Source organism: Pogona vitticeps, chromosome 2 (genome assembly GCF_051106095.1).
Source record: "Pogona vitticeps strain Pit_001003342236 chromosome 2, PviZW2.1, whole genome shotgun sequence".
Classification (NCBI taxonomy): Eukaryota; Metazoa; Chordata; class Lepidosauria; order Squamata; family Agamidae; genus Pogona; species Pogona vitticeps.
Window position 1 is genome coordinate 189,148,877 of NC_135784.1, and position 26,776 is coordinate 189,175,652.

General features: G+C 43.9%; 1 protein-coding gene across 1 annotated transcript in view; it reads right to left on the reverse strand.

Moving 5' to 3' along the window:
* The window catches only part of FSTL1 (follistatin like 1), a 44,737-nt gene extending 29,824 nt beyond the window's left edge, over positions 1–14,913 (reverse strand). The window contains exons 1-2 of the mRNA XM_072991702.2: positions 14,770–14,913; positions 14,519–14,581 (exon numbers count right to left, since the gene is read on the reverse strand). Coding sequence (XP_072847803.2) covers positions 14,519–14,581; positions 14,770–14,772 — 66 coding nt within the window. The 5' untranslated portion in view covers positions 14,773–14,913. The remainder of the gene's footprint in view (positions 1–14,518; positions 14,582–14,769) is intronic.
* Between the last annotated feature and the right edge of the window lie 11,863 nt (positions 14,914–26,776).

The window sequence follows — 26,776 nt, forward strand, 5'->3', positions numbered from 1 at the left end:
TAAATAAGCAGGGGGACAATATACAGCCTTGTCGTACTCCTTTCCCAATTTTGAACCAATCAGTTGTTCCATGTCCAGTTCTAACTGTTGCTTCCTGTCCCACATATAGGTTTCTCAGGAGATACCCACGGCATAGTCCATAGCTTCTCTGAGTTACTCAAGCCCCTTCGCCACGATAAGGCAGCAAAAACACTACAAACAAGCTCTTTCTGTATCTCCCATGCAACACTCTTAAACTGAGCTTGCAATTAGCCATAATGGAAATTATTTAATAAGAATCTTAGTTCAGTGCCTGGCCTAAATAATAATCTCATTCTTTCATATTGTGAAACAACTTAGTTTTATATAAAGGCCTACATAAGTGTTCTGAAACCACATACTCCTGCAAATCTAAAAAGCTTCACTCTGACATGAGACCACCCACAGAAATCCAAAACATCAGGCCATATCTGGCACAGTTTAAATTTCTGAACATTTTGTTCAAACGTCATTCTTCCTCTCTAGCAGCTCTGATTTCCAGTTCAGTTGTCTTGACATTCTCCCAAGAAACAGAACCAAAGTCAATGCAAGATCACATTTATCTGGCTTTGCTACAGAGTTTCTCTGCAGTATATTAATTAACATGTAAAAGTACTAGAATCTAGCCTTACCTCTCAAATTTAACTTCTAAGCAACTCCACTGCACCAAAACCTACACAGAACTGCTGACAGCTACTGTGAACCAGGACAATGCACAGGCAATTTTAAAACAAAACAAAATGTATTTACGGTGCAGTCAAAATTCCAGGCTAAAAATTAAGATCGAATCAGAGCATATCATTAACTCTTACTGACAAGTCTCTTAAAATAATTCTTACATTAAAAGACATCATGGGATTTGAAGTAAAAATATCTCCATGCACAGGTACAGGTTCAGTTCCATGCAAGTATCATCTGCACATACTTATGTGTTAGTAATTTTTTTGGAAAATCACTTTGGTTTAAGAGAAATTAAGTTGTTGTACAGAGAAGCCCATGGGCTTTCTCTACATGCATATGTGATGGTTATTACTGTCACTATTCTGACATTTTGGCTCAAGTATCCATTCTGCTCCAAAAAACCCATGGATAGCTGCCAAAAATGATCATAAGGCCCCAGATGATCACCACAGAATCAGCGCAACAGTGAACATGCATCCTCCACTGACTAAAAGGAATGGTTCCCTAGAAGCATGTCTACCCATACTGACAACTTATACAGTACAGCCATCCTATGAGGGGCAGTATTTTTAAATAAACAAACAAGCAAGCAAGCAAAAAGCAAGCAAGTTGCCTTTCTGCTAAAAACAGATCCAAGGTTTTATTTGTTATCATATAAGAAACAATACTGAAAGCTAAAATAAATCATTCCAATATTTAAAAAGAGTTAAACACATACAATATTACAACCAGCAGATAAAGAGTAATTTATACATATTAAAAACAACAATAAAGACACAACAATGAACTTGGTTAAATGTGGGGAAAAAACTGTTTTTGAAACAGGGGCACTTTTAGCTACTGAAAGGGCATTGCCTATCTTGAACGGCCCTGTGCTTGATGTACAACTTCCCCTAAGCACCCCCATTCCTTGGGACCAGTTGAGTTTCTCTCTTTTCAACATCAATTTCCTCGCCAATGTGACCTATCAACACCACCCTCTATTTTCATTTTGCCACATTTATTCCATCAAATTCTTAGGGTGCAACTACACTGGGAAAGATGCAGGAAATGCTACAGGTTAATTTGCATTTTCTTCCGTCAATCACATGACACTAAGGGAAACACAAATCATTCTGGAGATTTGTTTGGTGTTGTTAGTACAGCTAAGGGTTTTTTTGGTGGAAATCTCAGCATTACTTTCCGTTTTTTTATAACAGTGACGGGTGAAGCAAAACCTCTCTCAACTTGCAAAGGTGGAAAGATTTTTTTTAACACCTTGGTGCCAGCACTGTACCACTAGGGCCAGCACACAAATATGCACACACACACGGCTAATGATGAGGAAACTAGAAGAGGGAACCCTTGTTTACAGCTTGTTAGGCAGTTCCTTTTAAGTGTACCACAACAGGCTTCAATGGAGCTGCAAACAGACAGCAAATAAAGCTTTCCTCCTGTCTTCCTGTGTGGCCACTTAAATAAAAAAGAGCCAAATTCCCAAGCGTGATTTCACAGCAAGTGAAAAATGCAAGTGAATTTGCATTTTTCTTGCTGTGTAGTCGTACACTTAGTCTGTCTTTCTACCAAATGTTGTCCTGCATTTGATGCCAAACAGAATTATAAACCTCTCACTAAAAATCCAAACGCCCAAATCCTCTTGCCTAGTTAAACTGACATAACATAAGTCACACAGCTTTTGCAGGTAAACTCCCTTAGCTAAGGAAATCACTGTAAATATTATCTGTTGCATACGGAGTTGCGAGACTGCTTGCATCTATGGTGATTTCTTGGAACAATTTGCTTCTGAAAGTTGGGTCGTTTGCTAAGCTACTGAAGATTTTGCCCCGTGGTACATAAAATTACACTGTCACAATCTGTAATACATAGAGAATGCATTTCAGTTCCCTCCATCTTTTGTTCCCGGCTAGAAGGCTTCTTCCTCTGGCAAAAAGGAAATGAGTTCTTGCCCTCTCTGTAGCCTTTGAGCCTGCCAATAGCTTCAGTGGATGGATTTGTGCTGAGATATAAATGGGAGACAAACACATTCAAGCATGTTTAGTGGATCAGCTCATAGAGAAAAAGAGCGATGTACTAATTCTGGTGGGATATGGACATGCTGTGTCTTACGTTTGTGCCAGATCTGTGTCTTATAATACAAGCACAAACACTGTAGTATCTTCTGGTAAGACAGGCACATGGATTGACTGATTGATTGACTGACTGATTGATTTGCTTGTTTATTTGCTTTTGCCCTGACTTTCTCCTTAAAAAGGACCCCAAGTGGCTCACATCATTAAAAGACAGTAGTATTTAAACCTAACAAAAACACAAATGCAAATACTAGAAAAGGATTGAACCAATAGCACACTAAAAATGGTAAATAAAAGGTAAAGGTTCTCCTTGACATTTCGTCCAGTCATGTCTGACTCTAGGGGCAGTGCTCATCCCCATTTCCAGGCCATAGAGCCAGCGTTTGTCCGTAGACAATTTCCATGGTCACGTGGCCAGCACAACTAGACACAGAACGCCATTACCTTCCTGGTACCTATTTATCTACTCGCATTTTTACATGCTTTCGAACTGCTAGGTTGGCAAGGAGCTGGGACAAGCGATGGGAGCTCACACCGTCGTGTGGATTCGATCTTCCGACTGCTCGTCTTCCGACCTTGCAGCACAGAGGCTTCTGTGGGTTAACCCGCAGTGCCACCACATCCCCTTTGGTAAACAAAAGCCCCCCCCCCGCGCCCCAAGGCAGTAAGGTACAACAATTCATTTTTTTAAAAAAAACTCACTCAGGCAGCCAGTTGCCATCAGCAAAGTTATGGCATTAATCCCAGTAACCTCTGGATGGAAGCCATCAAACGAGAGCTTATAAAGAAAATGCCTGCTCTCTGGACAGGAAGATGAGATCAAGCTGTGCTCCAGGATATTGGAGGGATCTCAAGAAAAGTTAGTTGACAATCCTAAGTGATGTAGTAATGCAAAACTGGTCTCAGCATGATGCAGAAAGACAGAAAAACAACCAGCAATCAGTTACTGGTAAATAATAATAATTCCCGACAGAATGAGGTTAGCCTCTCCCCTGGCTATATACCTAATGAGTACGTAAGTACTTCTCTGCCTCGCTCTGCAATCCCCACTCTACCCAGCATCTTGATGTTCTTCTCAATAAAACTGTGTACCCCTTTATTTTAATCTGAATCTAACTTAAGTAGCGAGTGTTAACTATAGAATGGGCTATTTACCTGGACAGGGATTCCTTACAATTTGGAGCAGGTCTAGGTGGAAATTGTAGAATTTAAAATGACCCCTGGATCTACTTATAAATTAGCACTCGTATCAGATTTTTGAAACTCCGTTTTGATCGCAACACCTAGGATGCTAGAAGATGATAATTCAGAAAGGGAAACGTGTATATATATATATCTCCCTAGAAACATAGGACATGAAATACATCCAGAATGGTTCAAGCAATTCAAGAATATGGAAAAGTTCTACTCAGGTGCCTCAGACCACTAACCAAAGAGGTATGCAAAATCTAAAAAAATTTTTTAATGATCACTATTGGGGACATTGCAGTTTCCTGTTTGTTAAGCCTAGCATTGTTGGAAATAATGGTCACAAAATCATCTTGGAAAAATGCCCCCCCAATGGGGATGAATATGCTTCTTGTTCTCATTCATAAAACAACACGAAGAGACCCACTTACCATGGAATGTCTCCCACTGCTATTTTTAGAATTACGAGAGAAGCTCCAGATTGGACGGGACTCAAGCAACAAAACCAACAAGTAGTGCAGGGACTCGAACCTGACACAATCAGTATCTTCTAACTCTCATAATTTCCTTGTTGTCACCCTATATTGCAGAAACCAGCAGAGGCCAAATATAAAACCTGTAAGGTTGGGTCAAACTGCATCTATGCCATTTGGCACATTGTTTTCAGACACCCCCTCAGGCCTAGAAATAGGGTATGGGAGTGACCGCAGTCTCCTGTGGTCCAAAACTGGTAAAGATACAGAGTACTTTCCTTATCACCACCAGATGTTCCGTTGATCTGTTAGGGTTAATACACATTGGTAGACCTCTCCTCTATTCATCTGTCCACCTTTCTCTAAAAGTTTTAATTTCTATACACACAAAGTGCTCTTTGTGACTTTTTTTTTTAAAGCTACAAAGTGGCTACAAATGAGGTAGGAAAAGAAACATAAAAGCAAATGTAGGAAAGGAAGAAATGGAAAGGAGCATAAAAGCACCTCTGCCAAGCATGACATCATACAGCAGCAGAGCTCCTGACACCATCAAAATGGTTGGTGCCCAAAGCACACAGAAAGATTTCAGAGGCTGGGATATACCTGGTGTGCAAATGGATCCACCTGGATTTGGGTACTGGGACAGTTTCTTGAATTATTTTAACACTATGGGAGCAATCCAGGACTGGCTACCAAATTTAGTACAGTACCTTCAAAATATCTTAGTTGCCCTTTGTTTCTCTCCCATCTTCATTCTGTTTGCCACTACCAAAAAAAATGGTAGGCACATCGGAGATAAACTTGTCCACACTCATATACACACGCATGCACAAACAGGAAAATCCCATAAAGTAATTGCTTATTGACCAAAAGTCTCGTGCCTAATTATACTGATGTACTACCAATGATGCAGCTCTTAGAGATGGAATTCCCTTAAGTTAAGAAATCACTGTTGACATTATCTATTGCATACTTCACAATGTGTGACTAAGCATGCAACTGATACCATCTTCAGTGATTTATTCACTAGAGGCAGTTTACCTCCAAACTACATGCTTCTGCAGAGCTATGCGAGAGGATTTGGGACGATAACTTTATTATGCCCAACAAAATGTTACAAAAGAGTTAGAATGCTGAAGAGTTCTTCAGAACCTATCTTTGTTTGGGGTATTAAGCAAAAGAGGCAGAGAGAGCTTAAGAAGACCCTGGGAGAGAATTCTGAAAAGCATGAAACCCACCTAGTTTTTTATGACACTTTAGTTAATGCTAATACAGGTATTCCCCTACTACCTGCTACTAGGAGGCACAGCTAGAATCACAATCTAGAACCTTCTGCCCACAGTCAGGTGATAATGGTATCTTTCCAACAAGTTATACAGCATATCACGATCAGATAGCTCTTTCTTTCCTAGTTAGCACCCCAGCGAGGGATGGGACATCTAACATATGAGAATGCTGATGGTATTAGCTCAATCTCTTATAAACACATAGGGAGCATGAAACGGGTTCCACATCACTGCATGAAGTGTGAACGTGAATAAAGACAGAAAGAGATACTCAACACGGCTATGATTTTTATTGTCTGGAAGCCTCTTTGGAAGCTCCACCCTTTGCCTCCAGTTCCAGAGAAGACACCATAGAGGTTTCAACAACTATAGGATTTGTTGAAACAGGGACAAGGGAAACGGACAGCACAAGGAGCTCCTGTCAAGATAGCTCCCTTCATTTCCCATAAGTCTCCTTGAGGAGAAATGCTTACCAAATTTGTCTTCTTTTCTCCATTTAGGCACCAGGTTACTAGCCCATCTGTTTGAGACAATGGCTGTTACTTGTTACTCTTTTAGTGTCACCCTTTGCCCTCCACAAGTAGCTCTTCCAAAGATGCAGAGGACAGTTTTGTTCCTATGGCAAAGGAACCCCCTCCCAAAATACAATAGCAGCACCCTACAAAAGCACTTCCGGCTGTTTCTGCATGAGAGTCACCACCCTAAAATTTCCAGCCAGACCCTTTCACATCTACAGATTCCATGACAGGCAAGTCATGAAGATATCGCCAGCATGGGGAGTACTCAAGATCTATTGTCCCACTATCATGCCGCTTTCAGGGGCACCCTAGTTTAGATCCACTCTTGCCAGTGACCAGGATACAGAATAGGATACAGAAAATATGATGTGCCACTGTTGTGTTTCATTAATTAGTGATCCACCCACCCACGTTCTGCCTTCTCAGGCTCCCAAGTCTGTAAGGCGACAGAGGCCACCTGAGTGGGTTAACATTCCTTCAAGAGAGAAGTCACTGCTGTTTGAAAGCAAATACAATGTTGCGCTGCCACAGCAGATACCTTTTTTTTAGTAAAAACACATGCTAGGCTAGAGAGAGCCAGATGGAACATAGCTCTGTAGAACTGTCCAAACCTGGGCCTCACTGTTTAAGCACGATGATGTGATTTGGGGGGGGGGGGATAAAAAATGAAGTGTCATTTATTATATTCCTGTGACTCTGGCATGAGAGAATCCATAAAATTTTGTTACAGATCATTTTCTTATGAAAAGAAAGCAACCAACTTTCTTTTCAACTTAATCAAAGGTGCTTCTTGTTCACCCCCTCAAATTACCCCGCACTACATTTCGAGTCCAAGATGTTCAGGAAGGGCTTTAAGCCTCACCTGTTTTATGGAAACATGGCCAGTCATATTTTCCAGCCTTCCTTAGGCACCCATCCTGCTAAATTACAGTTAAAGAGGGCAGTTTGTGTAATGGATTCTTGTTCAGCTGCGCTGTAGACGAGAGAGACGCTGTTCTGTGATTTATTGCATTCTCTGAACCCGATAGCAGCTGGTTCTCTGGCTCGTATCCACAGGACAAGCCTACGATTCTTTGTCTGGTTTGTCCAGAGGGACACAAGCTAGGGCACTCACTGGGCTTGACAACACGATAAACAAACCATGGTCAGGACGTCTGTGGCTGTCCGTGATAACTGGGCAATTTACATGAGTATACTGGTGGTTTTTGATAAGTCAGGGTTCTTGCCGTTCTCCTGGCTAATACAGTAATTGTGTCTCAGCATAACCCCTGTATGTGGCATGCACACAGACACACAAAAAAGGGTTTCTTAGCATGGAATTTTGGAGAAGTCACTTAGGTGTCTCAGTAGTCTCGGCCACACTCCACGCACGCTGCTCTTCTTTTGCTGCACAAGCTGGAACTAAGGGCCTAGCAACATTCTTGACTGGCAGAAATTTGATGAGCTCTTGTGCCATTAGAGAACTATTTGCACAAGGATGAAAAGGGGGTGGGTTGGCAAATGAGGACTCTATCTTGGTGGGAGTGGATATCCTATGTTTGCTCAAGACTCATACCCATCTCTCGTGTTACACCTGGAGAATGTAATGGAAGTTAAAACACAACAATCAAAATCCAGATGCATTTCCTCTCTTGTGGCCTAACCCTGTTCAGATAAAATGAAGGCTACTGGTTGCATGGGAGGCAAACTTCAAAGGAAGATTTCTACACAACCTACCTTCCCTTACCCTGAGTACCACAGAAACATCAACCGCCCACCTATTCAGTCCTACTCAGTTGTAGTGTAAAACCTGTGCAGCCTAAACACAGGGGAAGCAACCCTCGCCCTGCCGTCTCCACCACCTCTTTGGCCAAAGAAATGTGGTTGTCTGAAGCAGGAGAAGGTGCTGCCTTTGGGTATCCCCCTCCACATGAGCCAACCTTACCCTCCTTGGGGTTCTGTCTTGTATGGAAAAGGTTCTAGGGACAGCCAGAATGTCTTGGCTTCCTGCAATGTGAGGAAGCCAGCTATTGGCTTCCACAGCTTTTCCTGACTCCAAAAATTGTAGTGGCACACAGAAAGGGAGAACCCATAGTCCACAAATAGTAATATGCAGGGGGAGATGTAATGTTCTCACAATGGAGGCAAGTGAGAAACTTCTAAGGATCTGTATTTAGGCCATACGCTTTTTAACTTGTTCATGAATTATCTGACATAGGCATTGGCAACATCCTCTAGGCACCAGCGTATCTCCACTGGCACCCACTGGAGTACCTGACCCACCTTGTTTTAATTTTTAGAATATCCCTCTGAGCTGCTAGCAGCATTTCACAATGAAGCTCTGGTCTCCAGCTGTCCCGGTCTTCCATTTCCTAGGTAGGTCTAGAGACTTGGTGTGGAAAAGAAGATGGCAAGGCCACCAGAGCAGAAAGAGGGAAAGAAAGCAGTGGGTGGGGAGGATGACTAGGAGAAGAAGGAGCTAGGCTGGCCAGGCAAAACAAAAGATACTTGGGAAGAATTCATGACTAAGTACCCTGCTCTAAGTCCTGGCTGAAATCCTGTTGTTTAGTGCAGAAACATCATACTAAAACAGGCCCACTGAACCACTGGGAATTTGGTGAACCAATTCCTTTGTAGGTTTCATAGATTCAAATGGGGCGACGCTAGTCTAGTCTTGACTTCCTATGCTAAGCGACAACGTTCAACTGAAGCTGCTGCCTTCTATTTGCCATAGTCCCTGGGATTCACTGCAAACCGTAGGAATTCTCTTGGCAGCCTTGCAACCCTCACTGAAGTCATGATCTTCCCCACACACACCCCGGGCCATGTGGACCAATAGCAAGGAGAGCAGCAGCAGCAGCAGCAGCAGCTGTGACTGACAAGAAGCCCAGCTACTCCTGGACTGAGCCGCTACCTTGGTCCTCCCTCCCACAGTTTCAGTGCCTTTCCAAAGTGCACAGTTCTAGATCCCTACCAAGTGCATCAAAGGTGTTGGGGAACAGGTGATGAGGAAAAACCTGTTACTCTGTACCTGTGACACAACTGTCAGAAGCACAGTGGGTTCAGCAGGTAGGCAAGCCATTTTTATGCGTTGGATTGCAAAGACCACAGTCCAGGAGCCTCTATCACATGTTATCCAACACAGCAGAGGAGGGCCAACTGCTACTCCTACGACAAAGCTGTCTAGATTTGTACGGCATTTTTTGCAAGCTGTGAGTGTGTATGCAATGGCACAGAAATGCTTGTCAAACTCAACCTCTGTTTGGAAGAACAGAGACTGCTACGAGTGCGATGGCCCCATAATGGACAAAGATAACAGGGGAAGGGCAACATGAGGCCCTGCTGATCTAGTTAGGAAATGAGCTTCCATAAGAGGAAACTAGAGAGCAAGGCTCCCAAATAATCCTATTTAAATGTTGGTGCATATCAGAACACCCCAGGCGGACGGCATCCTGCAAGGAGGCAGTACATCCTGATACGGGAATCACTTTGCGCTTGTTATTCTCAAAGTCTCTTACATGACAGGAAAGCAGTTTGCACAGTGCTCAGTCGTTTTCTTAGGTAAAACCTGGCCATCACATCCCTCCAATAAGCCAGTGGAATAATCCCTTAACCATTACTGTCCTTTGATAATGTTACCTCTCTTGGCTGAATAAACATATAGAGAAAGGTTATCCAGATGTGCAAAGCAGGAATGAAGAAACAAATACAAAATGAAGATGTAGCATAGGAAGTGGACAAAACAGCCCAAAAGATCTTATACAAAGATGCACAGGAGTGGCAGAGGATTCATTCTTGGTTCATTTGCTGTCTCCATCTCTGCCCGAAGCTACTGTTCCATGTTTCTGGAGGCCTCCTGATGAATCACTGTCAGCTTCAAATTACATTCACTCTCACCTCCCTCCAGAATTCAGGAGTTTGCCAGACAACCCTATTATCTCACATTTTAACTCTAAATGCTTAGTTCTGGCCTAAGATCTTTATTAGCCTATCCTCTCTTCGACTTTCTGCTCAATATTTTCCTTTTTTTTGCATTGCTCAAACTGGAATGGCAATCTCCCCTAGCTTTTCTTTAAAAACAATTACAGTAATGAGATTAAGGACAGGTAATCTGTATCAGTCGAGATTTATTTTCCATGATCTTTCTCCTGAGCTGTCTCCTATCTGTTTCCCTGGCTTTTCTCTGGTGTATGGTTGAAGGAAGAATACTTTCTCTCTTTCCTCCTCCTCTGCCTTGTAGCAATGTTGGCACTGCATATTCTTTAGCCCCAATCCCTTGCCAGGGATTGCAACAGAAGCCTGGACGTCAGGACTCGACCAGTTCTCAAACTTCACTTCCTTTTGAGTTCACATTGCCCCTCCCATAACATTTCTGAACCGAATATATTTTTTATATCTACTCAATTATTTTACTTACATTCAAAACTAAAGGAGGAGAGAGCAAATAAGAAAGAGAGAAAAGCAAACTAATGTGGCACAAAGATGAATACATTTATTTCAGGGAGAGCTTTCAGTGGTCAAAATCTACTTCTTCAGGCACAAGGACTGTAAATACATGTTCTCTGTATTTATACCTGTCCCCATAATCACATGAGGATGCAAATACCTACTATCTGCTCCCCAGTCAGGGCTGTAATCAGTTTCCATACTTACTACCTATAGGAAAAATATGCCAATTTAAACTGGGTTCTAATACGGTTTATTGTTTTGTATCATCACCTGGTCATAGGTAAATGTGTACATATATACATATTTGCATATCCTATGTCTGAAGAAGTGGCTTTTGACTAATGAAAGATCACCCTGAAATAAATGTAACAAATGTGTCACAGTCTTTTGCTTTCTCTTTCCTTTCTTTTTTCCCTTTTACTTTTGCTGTTATGCCGAGATAGACTAACACAGCTATTTCTTTGGAAATTACTCTATTTGCTATTTGTCATATATGCAGCTCTGTTGCGTTCCCCAATGCAATAGCTGTCCATTAAAGTTCCCCTTTTCAATAGCTTTCTGTAGGTTAGCTTATTCTGTGTTAAAACACACAACTGCCATGGTTCAAAGATCCGTTCCAGATCTACCTTCTCTGCTTTCTCCTGTGTGGCCCCAAGGCTGCAGAATACCCCCCTTCTCAAGGCTGCAATCAATTTCCATACTTGCTGCATAAAGGAAATATGTGAAATGTATTTTTAAAGTGGGTTGTAGTATGATTACTGTGACTGTATAACCGTTTATACATGTTAATGGTTTTTTTTATCATAGTTTGTTGTATTCAATTTCAATGCTTTTATGGTTGAATTTATTTCTGTTTGTTTATATTTTATGTTGGTTGTACCATGAGCTGCACTGTACCAGCACAACCATGAGCTGTAGCAGTGGGAAGACAGGGTAGAAATGAAACACACACACCCACTATCATCATTATGTCCCTTAGAACAGTGGTCCCCAACCTTGGGCCTCCAGATATTCTTGGACTACAACTCCCAGAAGCCTTCACCACCACCTCTCCTGGCCAGAATTTCTGGGAGTTGAAGTCCAAAAACATCTGGAGGCCCAAGGTTGGGGACCAATGCCTTAGAACGTGTATGGGTTTGTATACGAATTCACAAAGGGGAAACACCCTTCCAGATGTTGCTGGACTACAGCTTGCAGCATTCCTCATTACTAGCTAGCCCTGATAGAAACTGAATTCAAAACATCTGGAAGGCCAAACTATGCTCACCCTTGCATTTTAGTTCATTCTTGTTTTCTAAGGGCCACCCAACAGAGGTTCTCCCTTACCGTTCTCAGTTATTTCCACAAGCGGATACACATAGTCGCAGTCAGTTCCCACCAGTACTTGGCCAGGGTTCTACATCTTGGCCAGAGTCTTGCCACAGAGAACATGAGCAAGGGGACAGTAATAGTCTAGTTTTGTGGCATTAACAGTCAACTGAGTTTCCAAGCAGCCCCTAACAGTTCCTATTAGTTTCCAAATACAGGAGCAGACGAAGCCTTTACAGACCACTAACAAAATTCATACAGTCTGCTAGCTTTTGTGGATGATGTCCCACTTCATCAGGCTTGCACCAACATCTTTTCATTAGTGCAGAGAGTTTAGAGTCCCAAAAGTTCATGGCAGTCATGTTTCTTAAATGTAAGACAGGAATGATGCAGGCTGCATTGGAGGTGTGGTTTCAAAGTTCCGGCTGAGGAAGTTTCTGACTGGATATCTGAAGAGCGTTCTGCCCATTTTCCTTTTTTTGCCCTCTTGCTGGAAATTTGCGCCTGGCACACTTGGCACCAAAACCTCTGTGTGGTTGGTCTGCTTGGCTGAATGTCAGTAAATCTTCACAGGCAGGCTTGATCACTATGTATAAGAAGCCTCTAATTTCATTCAGCATCCTCGATACCCACTGGGCTATAGAACTGCTTAGCCACTCCAAATGTAATCATTCCATCTCCGGTGCTGTCAGTGGGAAGGTCCACCAGTGCAGCTAGATTACTTTGGGTCTGCAGGGGGGGGCATTTTGCTTCTTTTGCTATTGTTGTTATGTTGCATCTACTGTTTCTGTGCAAAGGAACAGTGCTAGCCCTGACACAGCAGGCACAGGGGAACGATAGCACTTAAGGGAGCTCTAAGACCCTCTTGCCTTCCCCCTAATCCACTTCCAACTACTTCAAAACAAATCCTTTTCATGTCCAGATCTGGCAATTGGTGATCAAGAATGTTTTATGGGTGAATTTTAACCATTCTAGATAAGTTTGGAAGAACCTGCAAAATGTATTTAGTTATTTTTACATGCATAAAAAACATACGGCACTACAAAGCTATCAGAACAGTGAATAAAAATAAATACGTTAGTGAATGTTAGCAATCACCTACATTTCCCATTTTATGTCTCAAAACTGGAGATGTGTATTATTCTGAGTTCTTCAGTGTACAGATATCTGTGGAAACATCTATTTTGCATATTTTGCATGTCAGTGGAACGGAATAAACCTCAACAATTTTATACATTGGTGTGACTTGCCCTTTGTTTCAGAGAGGAACTGCTGAGAGGCCCTCCAGAGAAATGGACGAGGTATGCCAGCCAGCAGCATCCTGCTGATTATGGAAGCCTGTCACCTAGTGGCTGAAGGTTACAAATTAACTGATTTAATTAATCCATTTGAAAAAGCCAAATAAATACCAAGCACCCACCCTTACTGTCTCATTACTGTGAGTGCCCAGTTTTAGATGTCTGGGTTTCAGTGCTGGTGAAGCTAAGGCAGACGGGGAGACATACACAGAGGGGCGCACACTCTCTTTTCTTTATTAGTCCATTTTTGCTTGGAACAAAATTACAATCGTCTAGGGTGGAGTTCACCATCTGCTATTAATAAAAAAAGGGGGGGAGGGGGAAATATGTGGAAGGAAGAGGGCAAGGCAGATCACCCTGGAGACCTACACTCTTCCTAATGCATACTCTGTCTCAAGAGCAGCCAGAGTTTATTTTCCTTAAATCATTACCACATTTTTTTCAGCCATAATTATCAAATACTTTGCCCATGACCTCACTTTTGGGGGGGGGGGGGAAAGCTGCAACTTGGGGAATTCAAGGCAACATTCCGTCATTTCTGGTATTTAAAATAAATAAATAAGGCAGCCACCTTTACTTCTGAGCAGTAGGGCGCTGAACAGATGTTTGAAAACCGCCTCACCAAAAAGCAGGGGGGGGAAATAAAATAAAAAAAAATGGAGTGACGAAAGCTAATTAGTTCTTCTTCGCCCTTATTTCACTCCCAGACCTTTTCCCTCTCCTTAAACAGACAGCCATACTTCACGGTAAATTTCCAAGTCCTCGGTTTTCTTTCTCCCTAAACTTTGCGTATATCTACTGTATATATATATTTCTCTTTTTTTAAAGTAAAACTTTACTAACTCCCCTCGGGGGAAAAAACACCGTAAAATCGAGCCTTTTTTTTTTCCTCTCAGTCCCAGACGGCCCGTTATCCCGCCGCCCCATCTTGCTTCAGTTCTCCCGCTTTTGTTCCCTCAGAGGAAGGCGGGCAAAGGCGAGCTCCGCCGGCTCGCACGCTCGGCGGCGGCCACCCTGGCCTGAAGCGGCCTGTCCCCGGGGACCGGTGTTCCTGGCGTGGCCCCCGCATCCTCCTCCTTCCCCTTCTCCCCTGAGCCAGACTTTTGCCGAAAGCCGCAGGCGCCTGCCTCCCCACCACCCCCACCACCACCCCGGCTCTCAGGCTCCTGCTTTTTTTTTTTTGGCTGCAGCCGCTTCTGCTTGAGAGCAGAAGCTTGGGAAGAGAAGAGGCTCTCCCGCTTGATCTCCTACCTCCGTCCGGAGCCCCGAGGCGATCCCCATCAGGACGGCGAAGGCGAGGAGGCTCTTCCCCAACTACGAGTGGGGAGGGAGAGAAAGAGAGAGAGAGAGAGAGAGAAGCGAGATGAGGGACTTGGTGCAGAAAGGGGGCGAAAACTTGGGCGCCCCTCGGCCCCTCCAACCCTCCTCCTCGCCGCCGCCCCCCCCCTCAGGCCCCGATCCCCATTCCGACGTGCTCCCCCCACCCCCAGAAGCCCCCTCACCATCTTGCTGGCTCCTGCGGCGGTGGCGGCGGCTGGCTGGACTTCCAGGGGACGAAGGCTGCGCGTCTTGGCCCTGCCCGCCCTTCTCGCTTGCGAACCTGATGGTCGTGGATGCCTGGAAGGGGAAGGCGGCGGCGGCGGCGGCTAGGACGGGTTCTCCGCCCGCCGAGAGCAGCTCCTCCCCGCCGCCCCTGCAGCTCCCCTCCTTTCTTGCTGGCTGGCTTTCCTGACTTCCTTCCCTCCATCCCGCCCACCCCAGCCACCCCACCGAGCCACCCACCCACCCCTAGCCCAGAGAAAACTGCGGAGGAAGAGAGGGAGGGTCGCCTGTGCTGCTGGCGGGGCGCCTCCTGAGGAAGGCTGGGGGCGGGCGGCAGGGGAGCCCCGGACGAGCCAGCTCTGGGTGGAGGCGATGCCTGCCCTTCGCCGCTGGACCCGCGCCAGGGGCGGCCGCTCTCCCTCCTTGGCGGTGGAGCTTGATCCTGCGTTGCAATGCCCCCCCCGCCCGACCTGGAGTTTTAAGTTAGGCGGCCATGTGCGCTCCGAAAGTTAGCAAGCAGCCCGCAGAGATTTCTTTCCACCAACGCCCCGTCGCCGTTCCCTCCATTCCTGCCCGTTCCTGATGCTGTCGAGGAAAAAAAAAACCTAACACAACAAAAACTGCCAACCCCCACTAGGGGAAAGATATTCAGAAGTATCATGGCCGGGATGGGAGGGCGACCGCCCGGAAAGGCAGATTCCCCCCCAACTCCCGGAGATGGAAAATTTCCATTCCCCCCCCCAAAAAAAACAGGAGGAGGAAGGTGTTTTTTTTTCCAGAACAGAATTTAAATTTCCATGTCTCAGTTGATCCAGTCTAGACAACTTTACATTTTTGTTGTTGTTTAGTCGTTAAGTCTTGTCCGACTCTTCGTGACCCCATGGACCAGAGCACACCAGGCCCTCCTGTCTTCCATTGCCTCCCCGAGTTGTGTCAAATTCATGTTGGTAGCTTCAATGACACTGTCCAACCATCTCATCCTCTGTCGTCCCCTTCTCCTCTTGCCTTCACACTTTCCCAACATCAGGGTCTTTTCCAAGGAGTCTTCTCTTCTCATGAGATGCCCAAAGTACTGGAGCCTCAGCTTCAGGATCTGTCCTTCCAGTGAGCACTCAGGGTCGATTTCCTTCAAAATTGATAGGTTAGTTCTCCTTGCAGTCCAGGGGACTCTCAAGAGCCTCCTCCAGCACCACAATTCAAAGGCATCAATTCTTCGGCGGTCAGCTTTCTTTATGGTCCAGCTCTCACTTCCATACTTCGCTACTGGAAAAACCATAGCTTTGACTATGCAGACTTTTGTCAGCTTTTTAAGATGCTGTCTAGGTTTGTCATTTCTTTCCTTCCAAGAAGCAGGTGTCTTTTAATTTCGTGAGTGCTGTCACCATCTGCAGTGACCATGGAGCCCAAGAAGGTAAAATCTGTCACTGCCTCCATATCTTCCCCTTCGATTTGACAGGAGGTGAGGGGACCAGTAGCCATGATCTTGGGTTTTTTGATGTTGAGCTTCAGACCGTTTTTTGCACTCTCCTCTTTCACCCTTATTATGAGGTTCTTTAATTCCTCCTCACTTTTTGACATCAGAGTGGTATCATCTGCATATCTGAGGTTGTTGATATTTCTTATGGCAATCTTATTTCCACTTTGGAATTCATCCAGTCCAGCCTTTCGTGTGAAGTATTCTGCATATAAGTTAAACAAGCAGGGAGACAATATATTCCTTTCCCAATTTTGAACCAGTCGGTTGTTCCATATCCAGTTCTAACTGTTGCTTCCTGTCCCATATACAGTATTGGATTAATTATGTTTAAATATTGTTAACCTATTGTTTTTCATTGTCTTTCTTCACACTACTATGCCATGTGATGCTGAAGGCATCATCAACATCTGAAGGTCACTCTCCTGCATAGGGGAGTTCCACAGGTTTCCTCTTTAGCCATGACTCCAGAAACTTGCATTTGCCTAAGCTGACAGTTCCTTTATTTGCCTCATTGCATTAATTAAAGCTTCCATTTTAACATTTCTCAGGTCTATCTCTCTTAGCCAGCTAGATGAATTACTCTGTTCTTTCTAATCTGCTTACTAGTTACAAACACTTTTATCTCTGATAAATCTTATCTGGTGCTGTCTGACTTGACTGCCATTATTGGTTGGTGGGGCTAGATAAAAACTAATCAAGCACTCACTGTCCTATACTGTGCAAAGTGTGCAAAAATGTTCAAGGCAAGACGAATCTCTTGGGATGTTTGGAAACATCTACCTTTGTAGGACTACCACAACCCCATGGAGATTGCTCCAGCCATTGTGCCCTTGTTGAATCACAACAAATCATATTGGGGAGGGTGATCTGTGTGTTTTCTCATTGATTTATACAGGACTTCCAGTAAAATCAAAACAACTGCTGCTTAACTTTTCAGAAAACTCACACACCATGGCAATTTAACCCCAACAGTAGATGTACATACTGTCCTCTGGGATAGTGTAGATGTAGGGAGAGGGTTGTCTAAAGACCAATGGAAATGGGAATATAATCTTCCCATCCATCAAGGTCCATGTCTGGATGCTAGGGGGACTTAATTTTTTGAAACAAGTGCAAAAATCAATGTAATATAGTGTGCCATTTGGCCCTAACATTTGGTTGACCTAGAGTGTGGAAGACAGGAGGGCCTGGCGTGCTCTGGTCCATGGGGTGACAAAGAGTCGGACACAACTAAATGACTAAACAACAACAACAGAGCAGGAATAGCACTTCTTGACATTTCCTGAGATGGATAAGTCAGGCATGCAAGGAAGGACGTGCAAGGTCCTTAGGGCAAGATCTTCACTAGGTTCCACAGATTTTCAGTGATTATTCACTACCATCCAATTGGTTGATTATCAATTTGTCCCTTCTAAAAACAAAGTGTGCTGCTTACATACCAATCTGTAGCACTTAAAGCACTTTCAGAGCAGTTTGCAATTTAATTATGCAGGCTACACATTGCCCCTTGCACAAGCTGGGTAATCAATTTACTGATCTCGGAAGGATGAAAGACTGAGTCAACCTTGTGTCAGCTACCTAAGCTCATTGGGATTGAACTCAGGTTGTGAGCAGAGTCTTGCCTGCAGTACAGCAGTTTAACCACTGTGCCCATGAGGCTCCTCTTTATAGGCTGGCTTTTGGTTTTTTGTTGTTTCCCACATGGGAAATCCTGCCTAGCACAATATTAATAAAAAGCTTGACCGGTTCTCACTCTCAGTTCATTTTAGCTGAAACCATGAAAACCCAAGCTGTACTTCTGGAAAGTGTTCAGAAACTCCAGTGGGTCCAAAATGCTGCAGTCAGATTGCTAACTGGAGCTGGTTATAGGAAACATATAACTCACCTGTTACAGCAATTGCACTGGCTGCCAATCAGTTTCTGGGCACATTTCAAAGTGCTGGTTTTAGCCTATAGAGCCCTAAATGGCTTCGTTCCAAGCTATCTCAAAGACCATGTCTCCCATTATAAGCCAGCTCGTGTGTTAAGATCATCAGGAGAAGACTTTCGCTCAGTCCCACCACCTTCACAGGTGAGTTTGGTGGGGACACAGGAGAGGGCCTTCCCTGTGGCTACTGCCAGACTTTGGAACTCCCTCCCACAAGAGGCTAGGCTGGCCCCTTCTTTGCTGTCCTTCTGCAAGCAGGTGAAGACTTCAGGCAAGTGTTCCCTGAGAGACTAGCAGTCTGAGAGGGTTTTTTTTTAAATAATAGTTGTTGTGCTCTGTTGGTTTTAAATGTGTTTTAAGTATTAATCTTATTAACTGATTTTAACAAAATATTTCTTTAATATTTGTATACTTACTGTTTTTATCTTTTAAACATTGTCTTTTTAATAACGTAAACTGCCTTGGTTCCTTTTAAGGAGAAAGGCAAGATAAAAATATTTTAAATGAATGAATGAATGAATAAATGACTAAATAAACAAATAAATAAACATGTCTTTCAACCACACCCTGCAATAACTGAGACAGTGCTCAGACAATACAAGATGTGGCTCCCATCCAGGCCTACGCTTAGATCACAGGTTTTGGAAGCAGTGAGTTAGTGTAAAACTAGAAATGCATCAGCCTCCACAACACGCCTGAGAAATGAAGAGGTCATTGCTTAACAATTCTATGAGATCTTTATGTTTCTCTCCCAACAAGGAGGAAGCCAAATGTTTATTTCCCTCTAAGGGTGGCCCCACTATGCTGCTGGGTGAAAGAACATCCAGGTGTCATAATGAGAGAGAGAGAGATGAGGACAGGAATCGGTGTTAAAGTAATGCAACAGGATCTTTGAAACTGTTAACACATGGAGAGGAGGCATTATTTGCTTAGCCAAAGGGCAGCATTCTGCTTCAGGACAGCTAAACATATGGGGCCAGCTCTGCTTCTTTCTCAGCTTTTATAGATAGCCTCCTCCAGGAGCTAAGTGGCCTAAAGGAATTTCTTTGGCAATTTTATAAGTCATATGGATAAATTTGGCATGAACTGCCAGCTGTTTGTGCACAGAAGAACATTTTAAGACAAGCATAACCGGCAATACCTTTTCTAGACGGAGGAGATCATAGCAGGCTTCTTTAGATAATTACATATAATTGCCACACTTTCAGTCTCCTGCTTCTTTAATCGTGGCAATATTTGGACTGCACATGTGCTAAGAAAGAGGGAAAGGGGGAGAGAGAAAAAGAAGGAAAGGGAAAGAAAACCAGCATGTACTGACATTTGCAGCTGCATCTTCGTCCAGGGATGTATTGGTGAGTGTACGTTCATCTCAAGCGGAGGAAGAGAAAAATGGAAAATGTCCTCATCTGCTTCCTCATACAATGACGCACAGCACTACAGGGCTGCCGCCACCAATAAACATGATAATCGCCAGATACTGGGCGCACATAGTTTGTGGTTTAAACAGAAGGAAGACACCTCTGCCACTATTTGAGGACCTCTAATGCAAGTGGTTTTGACCTGAGATAATCTAGAGGATTTGTTTAGATGCAGCCTGTATATTCAAACCACCGCTTGCTTGCTCAGCCAGTAAACAGGAGAATTTTGATAAGCGGGGGGAGGAACCTATAAAGAATGAGCCAAAGGCCACCTTTTCCCATTGGTTCCTGCAGTGTCACTGTGGAAGACCTTTGCATGATGAGGAGGTTTAGTGGTATTTGTCAGTGTTCCCTCTGCTCAGTGCTAAACATCAAATAAACATTTTACAGGTACACAACCATTCATTTCAGTATACATTATGTCAATGCTAGTAGCATCATCACTAGCCCAACGCGGATTGGCCTATCTCTTTGCATTCATCTTGTTGTTATCTGCTGTCAAGTCACCTTCAACTTATGGCGACCCTATGAATGAGTGCCCTCCAAAATGCCCTGTTCTCAACAGCCCTGCTCAGCTCTTATAAACTCAAGGCTGTGCTTTATGGAAACAATCCATCTCATCTCTTTTCCTCCTGCCTTCAACTTTTCCCAGCTGCATTCCTCTTTGGTGCTTCTAAACCTCATACCTGATCCGGTATCGGAGTTTCCAGTTATTTATCACAGCATTCCTCTCACTCTAGTGCTAGGCCACTTGTCAAATGTAGGACTAGGCTAGGGACAGAATTCCCTTGCCCCTTCTGTCACTGCCCTTCAGCATAACAAATATACTTATTTACCTGTGTTCATTAAGTTTGGCCCACTTGGCTACTTTCTCCTCCTCCAATGCATTTACAAAATAGTACAAGCAATGGACAGGGCTGTTGATACTAGGACTCAGTCTTGAGCAAGCCACAACCTGAGCCTATCTTGAAGTGGGTGGGACTGAGTATGGCGACCGTCAAGCCCTGCACAGGAGCAGAGGCCCAGTGTTTCTACATGACCAGTACCCTAGCACAGTGGTCCCCAACCCTGGACCTCCAGATGTTCTTGGACTACAACTCCCAGAAGCCTTCACCACCACCTTTGCTGGCCAGGATTTCTGGGAGCTGAAGTCCAAGAACATCTGGAAGCTCAAGGTTGGGGACCACTGCCTTGTTGTTGTTTGGTCGTTTAGTCGTGTCTGACTCTTCGTGACCCCATGGATCAGAGCACGCCAGGCCCTCCTGTCTTCTACTGCCTCCCGGAGCTGGGCCAAATTCATGTTGGTCGCTTTGATGACACTGTCCAACCATCTCGTCCTCTGTCGGCCCCTTCTCCTCTTGCCCTCACACTTTCCTAACATCAGGGTCTTTTCCAGGGAGTCTTCTCTTCTCATGAGATGGCAAAGTATTGGAGCCTCAGTTTCAGGATCTGTCCTTCTAGTGAACACTCAGGGTTGATTTCCTTCAAGATGGATAGGTTTGTTCTCCTTGCAGTCCAGGGGACTCTCAAGAGTCTCCTCCAGCACCACAGTTCAAAAGCATCAATTCTTCGGCGGTCAGCTTTCTTTATGGTCCAGCTCTCACTTCCGTACATCACTACAGGAAAAACTATGTGGACTTTTGTTGGCAAGGTGATGTCTCTGCTTTTTAAGATGTTGTTGAGGTTTCTCATCACTTTCCTCCCAAGAAGAAGGCGTCTTTTAATTTCATGGCTTGCTGTCACCATCTGCAGTTATCATGGAGCCCAAAAAAGTAAAATCTGTCACTACCTCCATATCTTCCCCTTCTATTTGCTAGGAGATGATGGACCAGTGGCCATGATCTTAGTTTTTTTGATGTTGATTTTCAGACTGTTTTTTGTGCTTTCCTCTTTCACCCTCATTACAAGGTTCTTTAATTCCTCCTCACTTTCTGCCATCAGAGTGGTATCATCTGCATATCTGAGGTTGTTGATATTTCTTCTGGCAATCTTAATTCCGTCTTGGGATTCCTCCAGTCTGGCCTTTCGCATGATGTATTCTGCATATAAGTTAAATAAGCAGGGGGACAATATACAGCCTTGTCATACTCCTTTCCCAATTTTGAACCAATCAGTGTTTCTGTATCCAGTTCTAACTGTTGCTTCCTGTCCCACGTATAGGTTTCTCAGGAGATAGATAAGGTGGTCAGGCACTCCCATTTCTGCAAGGACCTGCCATAGTTTGTTGTGGTCGACAGAGTCAAAGGCTTTTGCATAGTCAATGAAGCAGAAGTAGATGTTTTTCTGGAACTATCTGGCTTTCTCCATAATCCAGCACATGTTAGCAATTTGGTCTCTAGTTCCTCTGCCCCTTCGAAATCCAGCTTGCACTTCTGGGAGTTCTCGGTCCACATACTGCTGAAGCCTACCTTGGAGGATTTTGAGCATAACCTTGCTAGCATGTGAAATGAGTGCAATTGTACGGTAGTTGGAGCATTCTTTTGCACTGGGCTTCCTTGGGATTGGGATGTAGACTGATCTTTTCCAGTCCTCTGGCCACTGTTGAGTTTTCCAAACTTGCTGGCATATTGAATGTAGCACCTTAACAGCATCATCTTTTAAGATTTTAAATAGTTCAACTGGAATGTTGTCACCTCCACTGGCCTTGTTGTTAGACAAGCTTTCTAAGGCCCACTTGACTTTGCTCTCCAGGATGTCTGGCTCAAGGTCAGCAACCACACTATCTGGGTTGTCCGGGATATCCAAATATTTCCGGTATAATTCCTCTGTGTATTCTTGCCACCGCTTCTTGATGTCTTCTGCTTCTATGAGGTCTCTCCCATTTTTGTCCTTTATCATGTTAATCTTTGCACAAAATTTTCCTCTAATATCTCCAATTTTTCTGAACAGATCTCTGGTTTTTCCTTTTCTATTATTTTCCTCTATTTCTTTGCACTGTTCATTTAAGAAGGCCCTCTTGTCTCTCCTTGCTATTCTTTGGAAGTCTGCATTGAATTTTCTGTAACTTTCCCTATCTCCCTTGCATTTTGTTTCCCTTCTCTTCTCTGCTATTTGTAAGGCCTCGTTGGACAGCCACTGTGCTTTCTTGCATTTCCTTTTCTTTGGGATGGTTTTTGTTGCTGCCTCCTGTACAACGTTACGAGCCTCTATCCAAAGTTCTTCAGGTACTCTGTCCACCAAATCTAGTTCCTTAAATCTGTTCTTCACTTCCACTGTGTATTCATAAGGGATTTGGTTTAGATTATACCTGACTAGCCCAGTGGTTTTTCCTATTCTCTTCAGTTTGAGTTTGAATTTTGCTATGAGAAGCTGATGATCAGAGCCACAATCAGCTCCAGGTCTTGTTTTTACTGAGTGTATAGAGCTTTTCCACCTTTGGCTGCAGAGAATATAATCAATCTGATTTCGATATTGCCCATCTGGTGATTCCCATGTGTAGAGTCGCCTCTTGTGTTGTTGGAAAAGAGTGTTTGTGATGACCAGCTTGTTCTCTTGACAGAACTCTATTAGCCTTTGCCCTGCTTCGTTTTGAAGTCCAAGGCCAAACTTTCCTGTTGTTCCTTTTATCTCTTGCCTCACTACTTTAGCATTCCAATCCCCAAGAATGAGAAGAACATCTTTCTTTGGTGTCAGTTCTAGAAGGTGTTGTAAGTCTTCATAGAATTGGTCAATTTCAGTCTCCTCAGCATTGGTGGTTGGTGCATAAACTTGGATTATTGTGATGTTGAAAGGTCTGCCTTGGATTCATATTGACATCATTCTATCATTTTTAAGATTATATCCCATTACAGCTTTTCCCACTCTTTTGTTGACTATGAGGGCTACTCCATTCCTTCTACGGGCTTCTTGCCCACAATAGTAGATATGGTAGTCATCTGAATTGAATTCGCCCATTCCTGTCCATTTTAGTTCACTGACTCTCAAGATGTCAATATTTATTCTTGCCATCTCCTGTTTGACCACATCCAGCTTCCCAAGGTTCATAGATCTTACATTCCAGGTTCCTATGCAGTATTTTTCTTTGTAGCATTGGACTTTCCTTTCACTTCCAGGCACGTCCACAGCTGAGCGTCCTTTCGGCTTTGGCCCAACCACTTCATTAGCTCTGGAGCTACTTGTACTTGTCCTTCGCTGTTCCTCAGTAGCATGTTGGATGCCTTCCGACCTGAGGGTCCCATCTTCCAGCGTCATATCTTTTAGCCTTTTGTTTCTGTTCATGGGGTTTTCTTGGCAAATATACTGGAGTGGCTTGCCATTTCCTGCTCCAGGTGGATTGCGTTTAGTCGGAACTCTCCACTATGACCTGTCCGTCTTGGGTTCCCTGCACGGCATAGCCCATAGTTTCTCTGAGTTACTCAAGCCCCTTCGCCACGACAAGGCAGCAATCCATGAAGGGGGACCACTGCCCTAGCAGTCTTGACTATCTGTTCAGTACTGAGATACTTTAATACATAATAAAGGCTTGGAAGAAGCCTTTATTATGTTTCTCTTTGGGACTATGCAACAACACTTCTAGCCAGTAGTGGTCCTTCTGTTCAGGAATTAGTAGAGCAGAAAGCAAGTTAGACTCTGCTTAGAGGTTTGGCCTCTTATGTCTCTTTACGGGGAATAATCTGCTGTCTAAAGGGCCATTAAGGGACCAATCTCTATTTAAACACAGAGAGACATCAGAAGGGAGGAAAGGGGGTGGCCTTGAAGTTGCCTATCAGCGATGAGCACTGGAATAATATTTTTTTTTCAAATGCTTTCCAGAAGCTAACTCTGTTTATTTTGTTAAAATGTCTATGTACCAATCTTTACAAACATTGATTTTAGGGCTCTTTACCAACTTTGAAATACCAAAACAAAATAAACCAGATACCAAAAACAGCCTGTGTGGCCTTGAGCAAGCTGCACAGTCATAGAAGAAGGGAATGGTGTAGCACTTCTGCACTCTCTAGACCCAGGAAAGCCTGGAAAACAGAGTACTGTAATTTAAGCCCCCAGCGGAATTAGGAGGGTTTCAACTGGCACCTAAAATAAAGCGCTGCCAGCACCCCCTGAGGAGGACGTTGCATGAATGGGACATTAAAAATCTAAAAGCTCTCTAGCTCTCACCCTCTTCAACTGTGTATCCTGCAACATTGTGGCTGCTGTGTTCTTTGCCACGTGAAGCTTTGAACGGCCTTCAAAGGCAACCCGACGAACAGTGCATTACTTTCGGGGCATGGAGCACAGTGCAGTGTCCAGGGGTTACTGGTGGCAAAGCTCTGCTAGCTGGAGTTATTTAGCAGTGCAATCCAGTAGGCAGATAAACCAGGGTTTCTGGGATTGCCTTCCACCCTCCAGCACAAAAGGAACAAGTGTGTGGTCCTCGTGCAAAATCCTAAAACAAAGCTGATGTGAGTGCTCTACGAAAGATATCACCCACTTTTGTTCACGGTTGCCTTTTCATGTTATGTGTCAACAAGACCCATGTCAATAAGAAGGTCAACCCTAATGTCTAGGGAAGGGTGGAGAGCTCATGAATCTCCCTCCCACTATGAAGTGGCTATGAGCTCATTTAACGAACATTTAAAATCTCAGTCACTTTCCCCTTGTTCCCTTTGGTGAAATACATCTTGCTTTTTGGAAGACGAGTAGTGCTGTTGCTCTCATCGTCCAGCCTGAGCCAATTGTGTCATTAGTTCTTGGCTGCATTTTCAGTCTCCTCCTAAACTTGCAATAATCAATGTCAGAAAGCCATTGTTCTAATTCCCCAACAGAAATCCCAGTGTCCAAAGAACATTGACCTCGTTTTAAAGACTTCTCAGTGCACCAAGGAGGGAAAGGAACAGAGATCCATGAATCATCGTAGTCGCTCACCTTCAGAAGCCTTTTAAAGTCATACAGCCTGCCCACCACAAGCAAACTCATACAACTTTTTCTTTGCTTCCCCTGCCCTATCATGTCCCAGTCACCTTGTGTTTGTAGTTTTCATGCGTGTGGAAAGCAGGGAGAAAACTGGTTGCACTCCACTTCAACATCTTCAACACTCAATAAGGATATAATATTTTTATGTGCCTTCAAGTTGCATCTGATGAATGGTGACCCTAATAGGGTTTTCATGGAGTCAAGACATTTACAGGGTGGTTTTACCAGTGCTACTCCTCAGTGAGTTTCCAAAGTCAAGCAGAGATATGAACTGAGGTCTCCTGAATTCACCACACCGGCTCAAGGGTGTAGTTACACTGGTTTCTTACACTGCCAAGTTACTAAAAACCATTCTCAGCTTGACCTGCAATACTTACAGCCAGTATTGCAAGCCTGTTACGAGACATGGTGTATTTGCTTTCAGTTCCTCACTGTGCACACTGAGATAAAGGTCTGCATTGCCACTGCAGTCTGTGGGACTATGCTTTAGAATGATGCTTAGGATATGTTTAAAAATAATCCATCTTCGGCAGAATTAAACACTAAGTATATAAAAACACAGTCTCTCAAAGACCACAGAAGAGAGGGTATTTAGCCCCTCAAGGAAGCATCTATCAGAAGTCTATTGAGATTGATCATGCAAGGGCAAAACTATAAATTCTACTTTGGTTCAGCCTTCTAGGGAGTTACTTGGGGTCATATGCTGTCGAACAATGACAATTACTTGGGAATAAACAACACTGAATTAGTGACCTTGAGAACATCAAGCTTAAGGTAATAAAGTTTTAATTACTTACTTTCAGAAGGTAGAAGAATAAGTGGAGGTTGAAACAAGCTTTGTTTTTTATGTGCCAAATCCCCAATGAAGAAGAAAGGTTAATGCTGTTTAAATATCTATATGAGGCCGTGGGGTGGAGGATAATCCGGGGATGTGGAGCTTTGTGTCACCAATATGCTGATGACGCCCAGCTATACATTTTCTTTTTTCCATCTGCAGTGGATGCCGTTCTGTCCCTTGGGCGTGTCTGGAGGCAGTTCTGCAATGAAGTCGAATGGACTAAGGTTGAACCCGGACAAGACAGAGGTGGCCCCGATGTCAGTGGTTTGGGGAACCCCCTCTCTTTTGGGGGTGTGTGACTCTCACCACAAAGAATTTGGTTCGCAGTCTGGAGGTCCATCTTGACCCGACACTTACCATGGAGACCCAGGAAGCATCTGTGGTTCGGTCTGCCCATTTACATCTTCGGCGGATT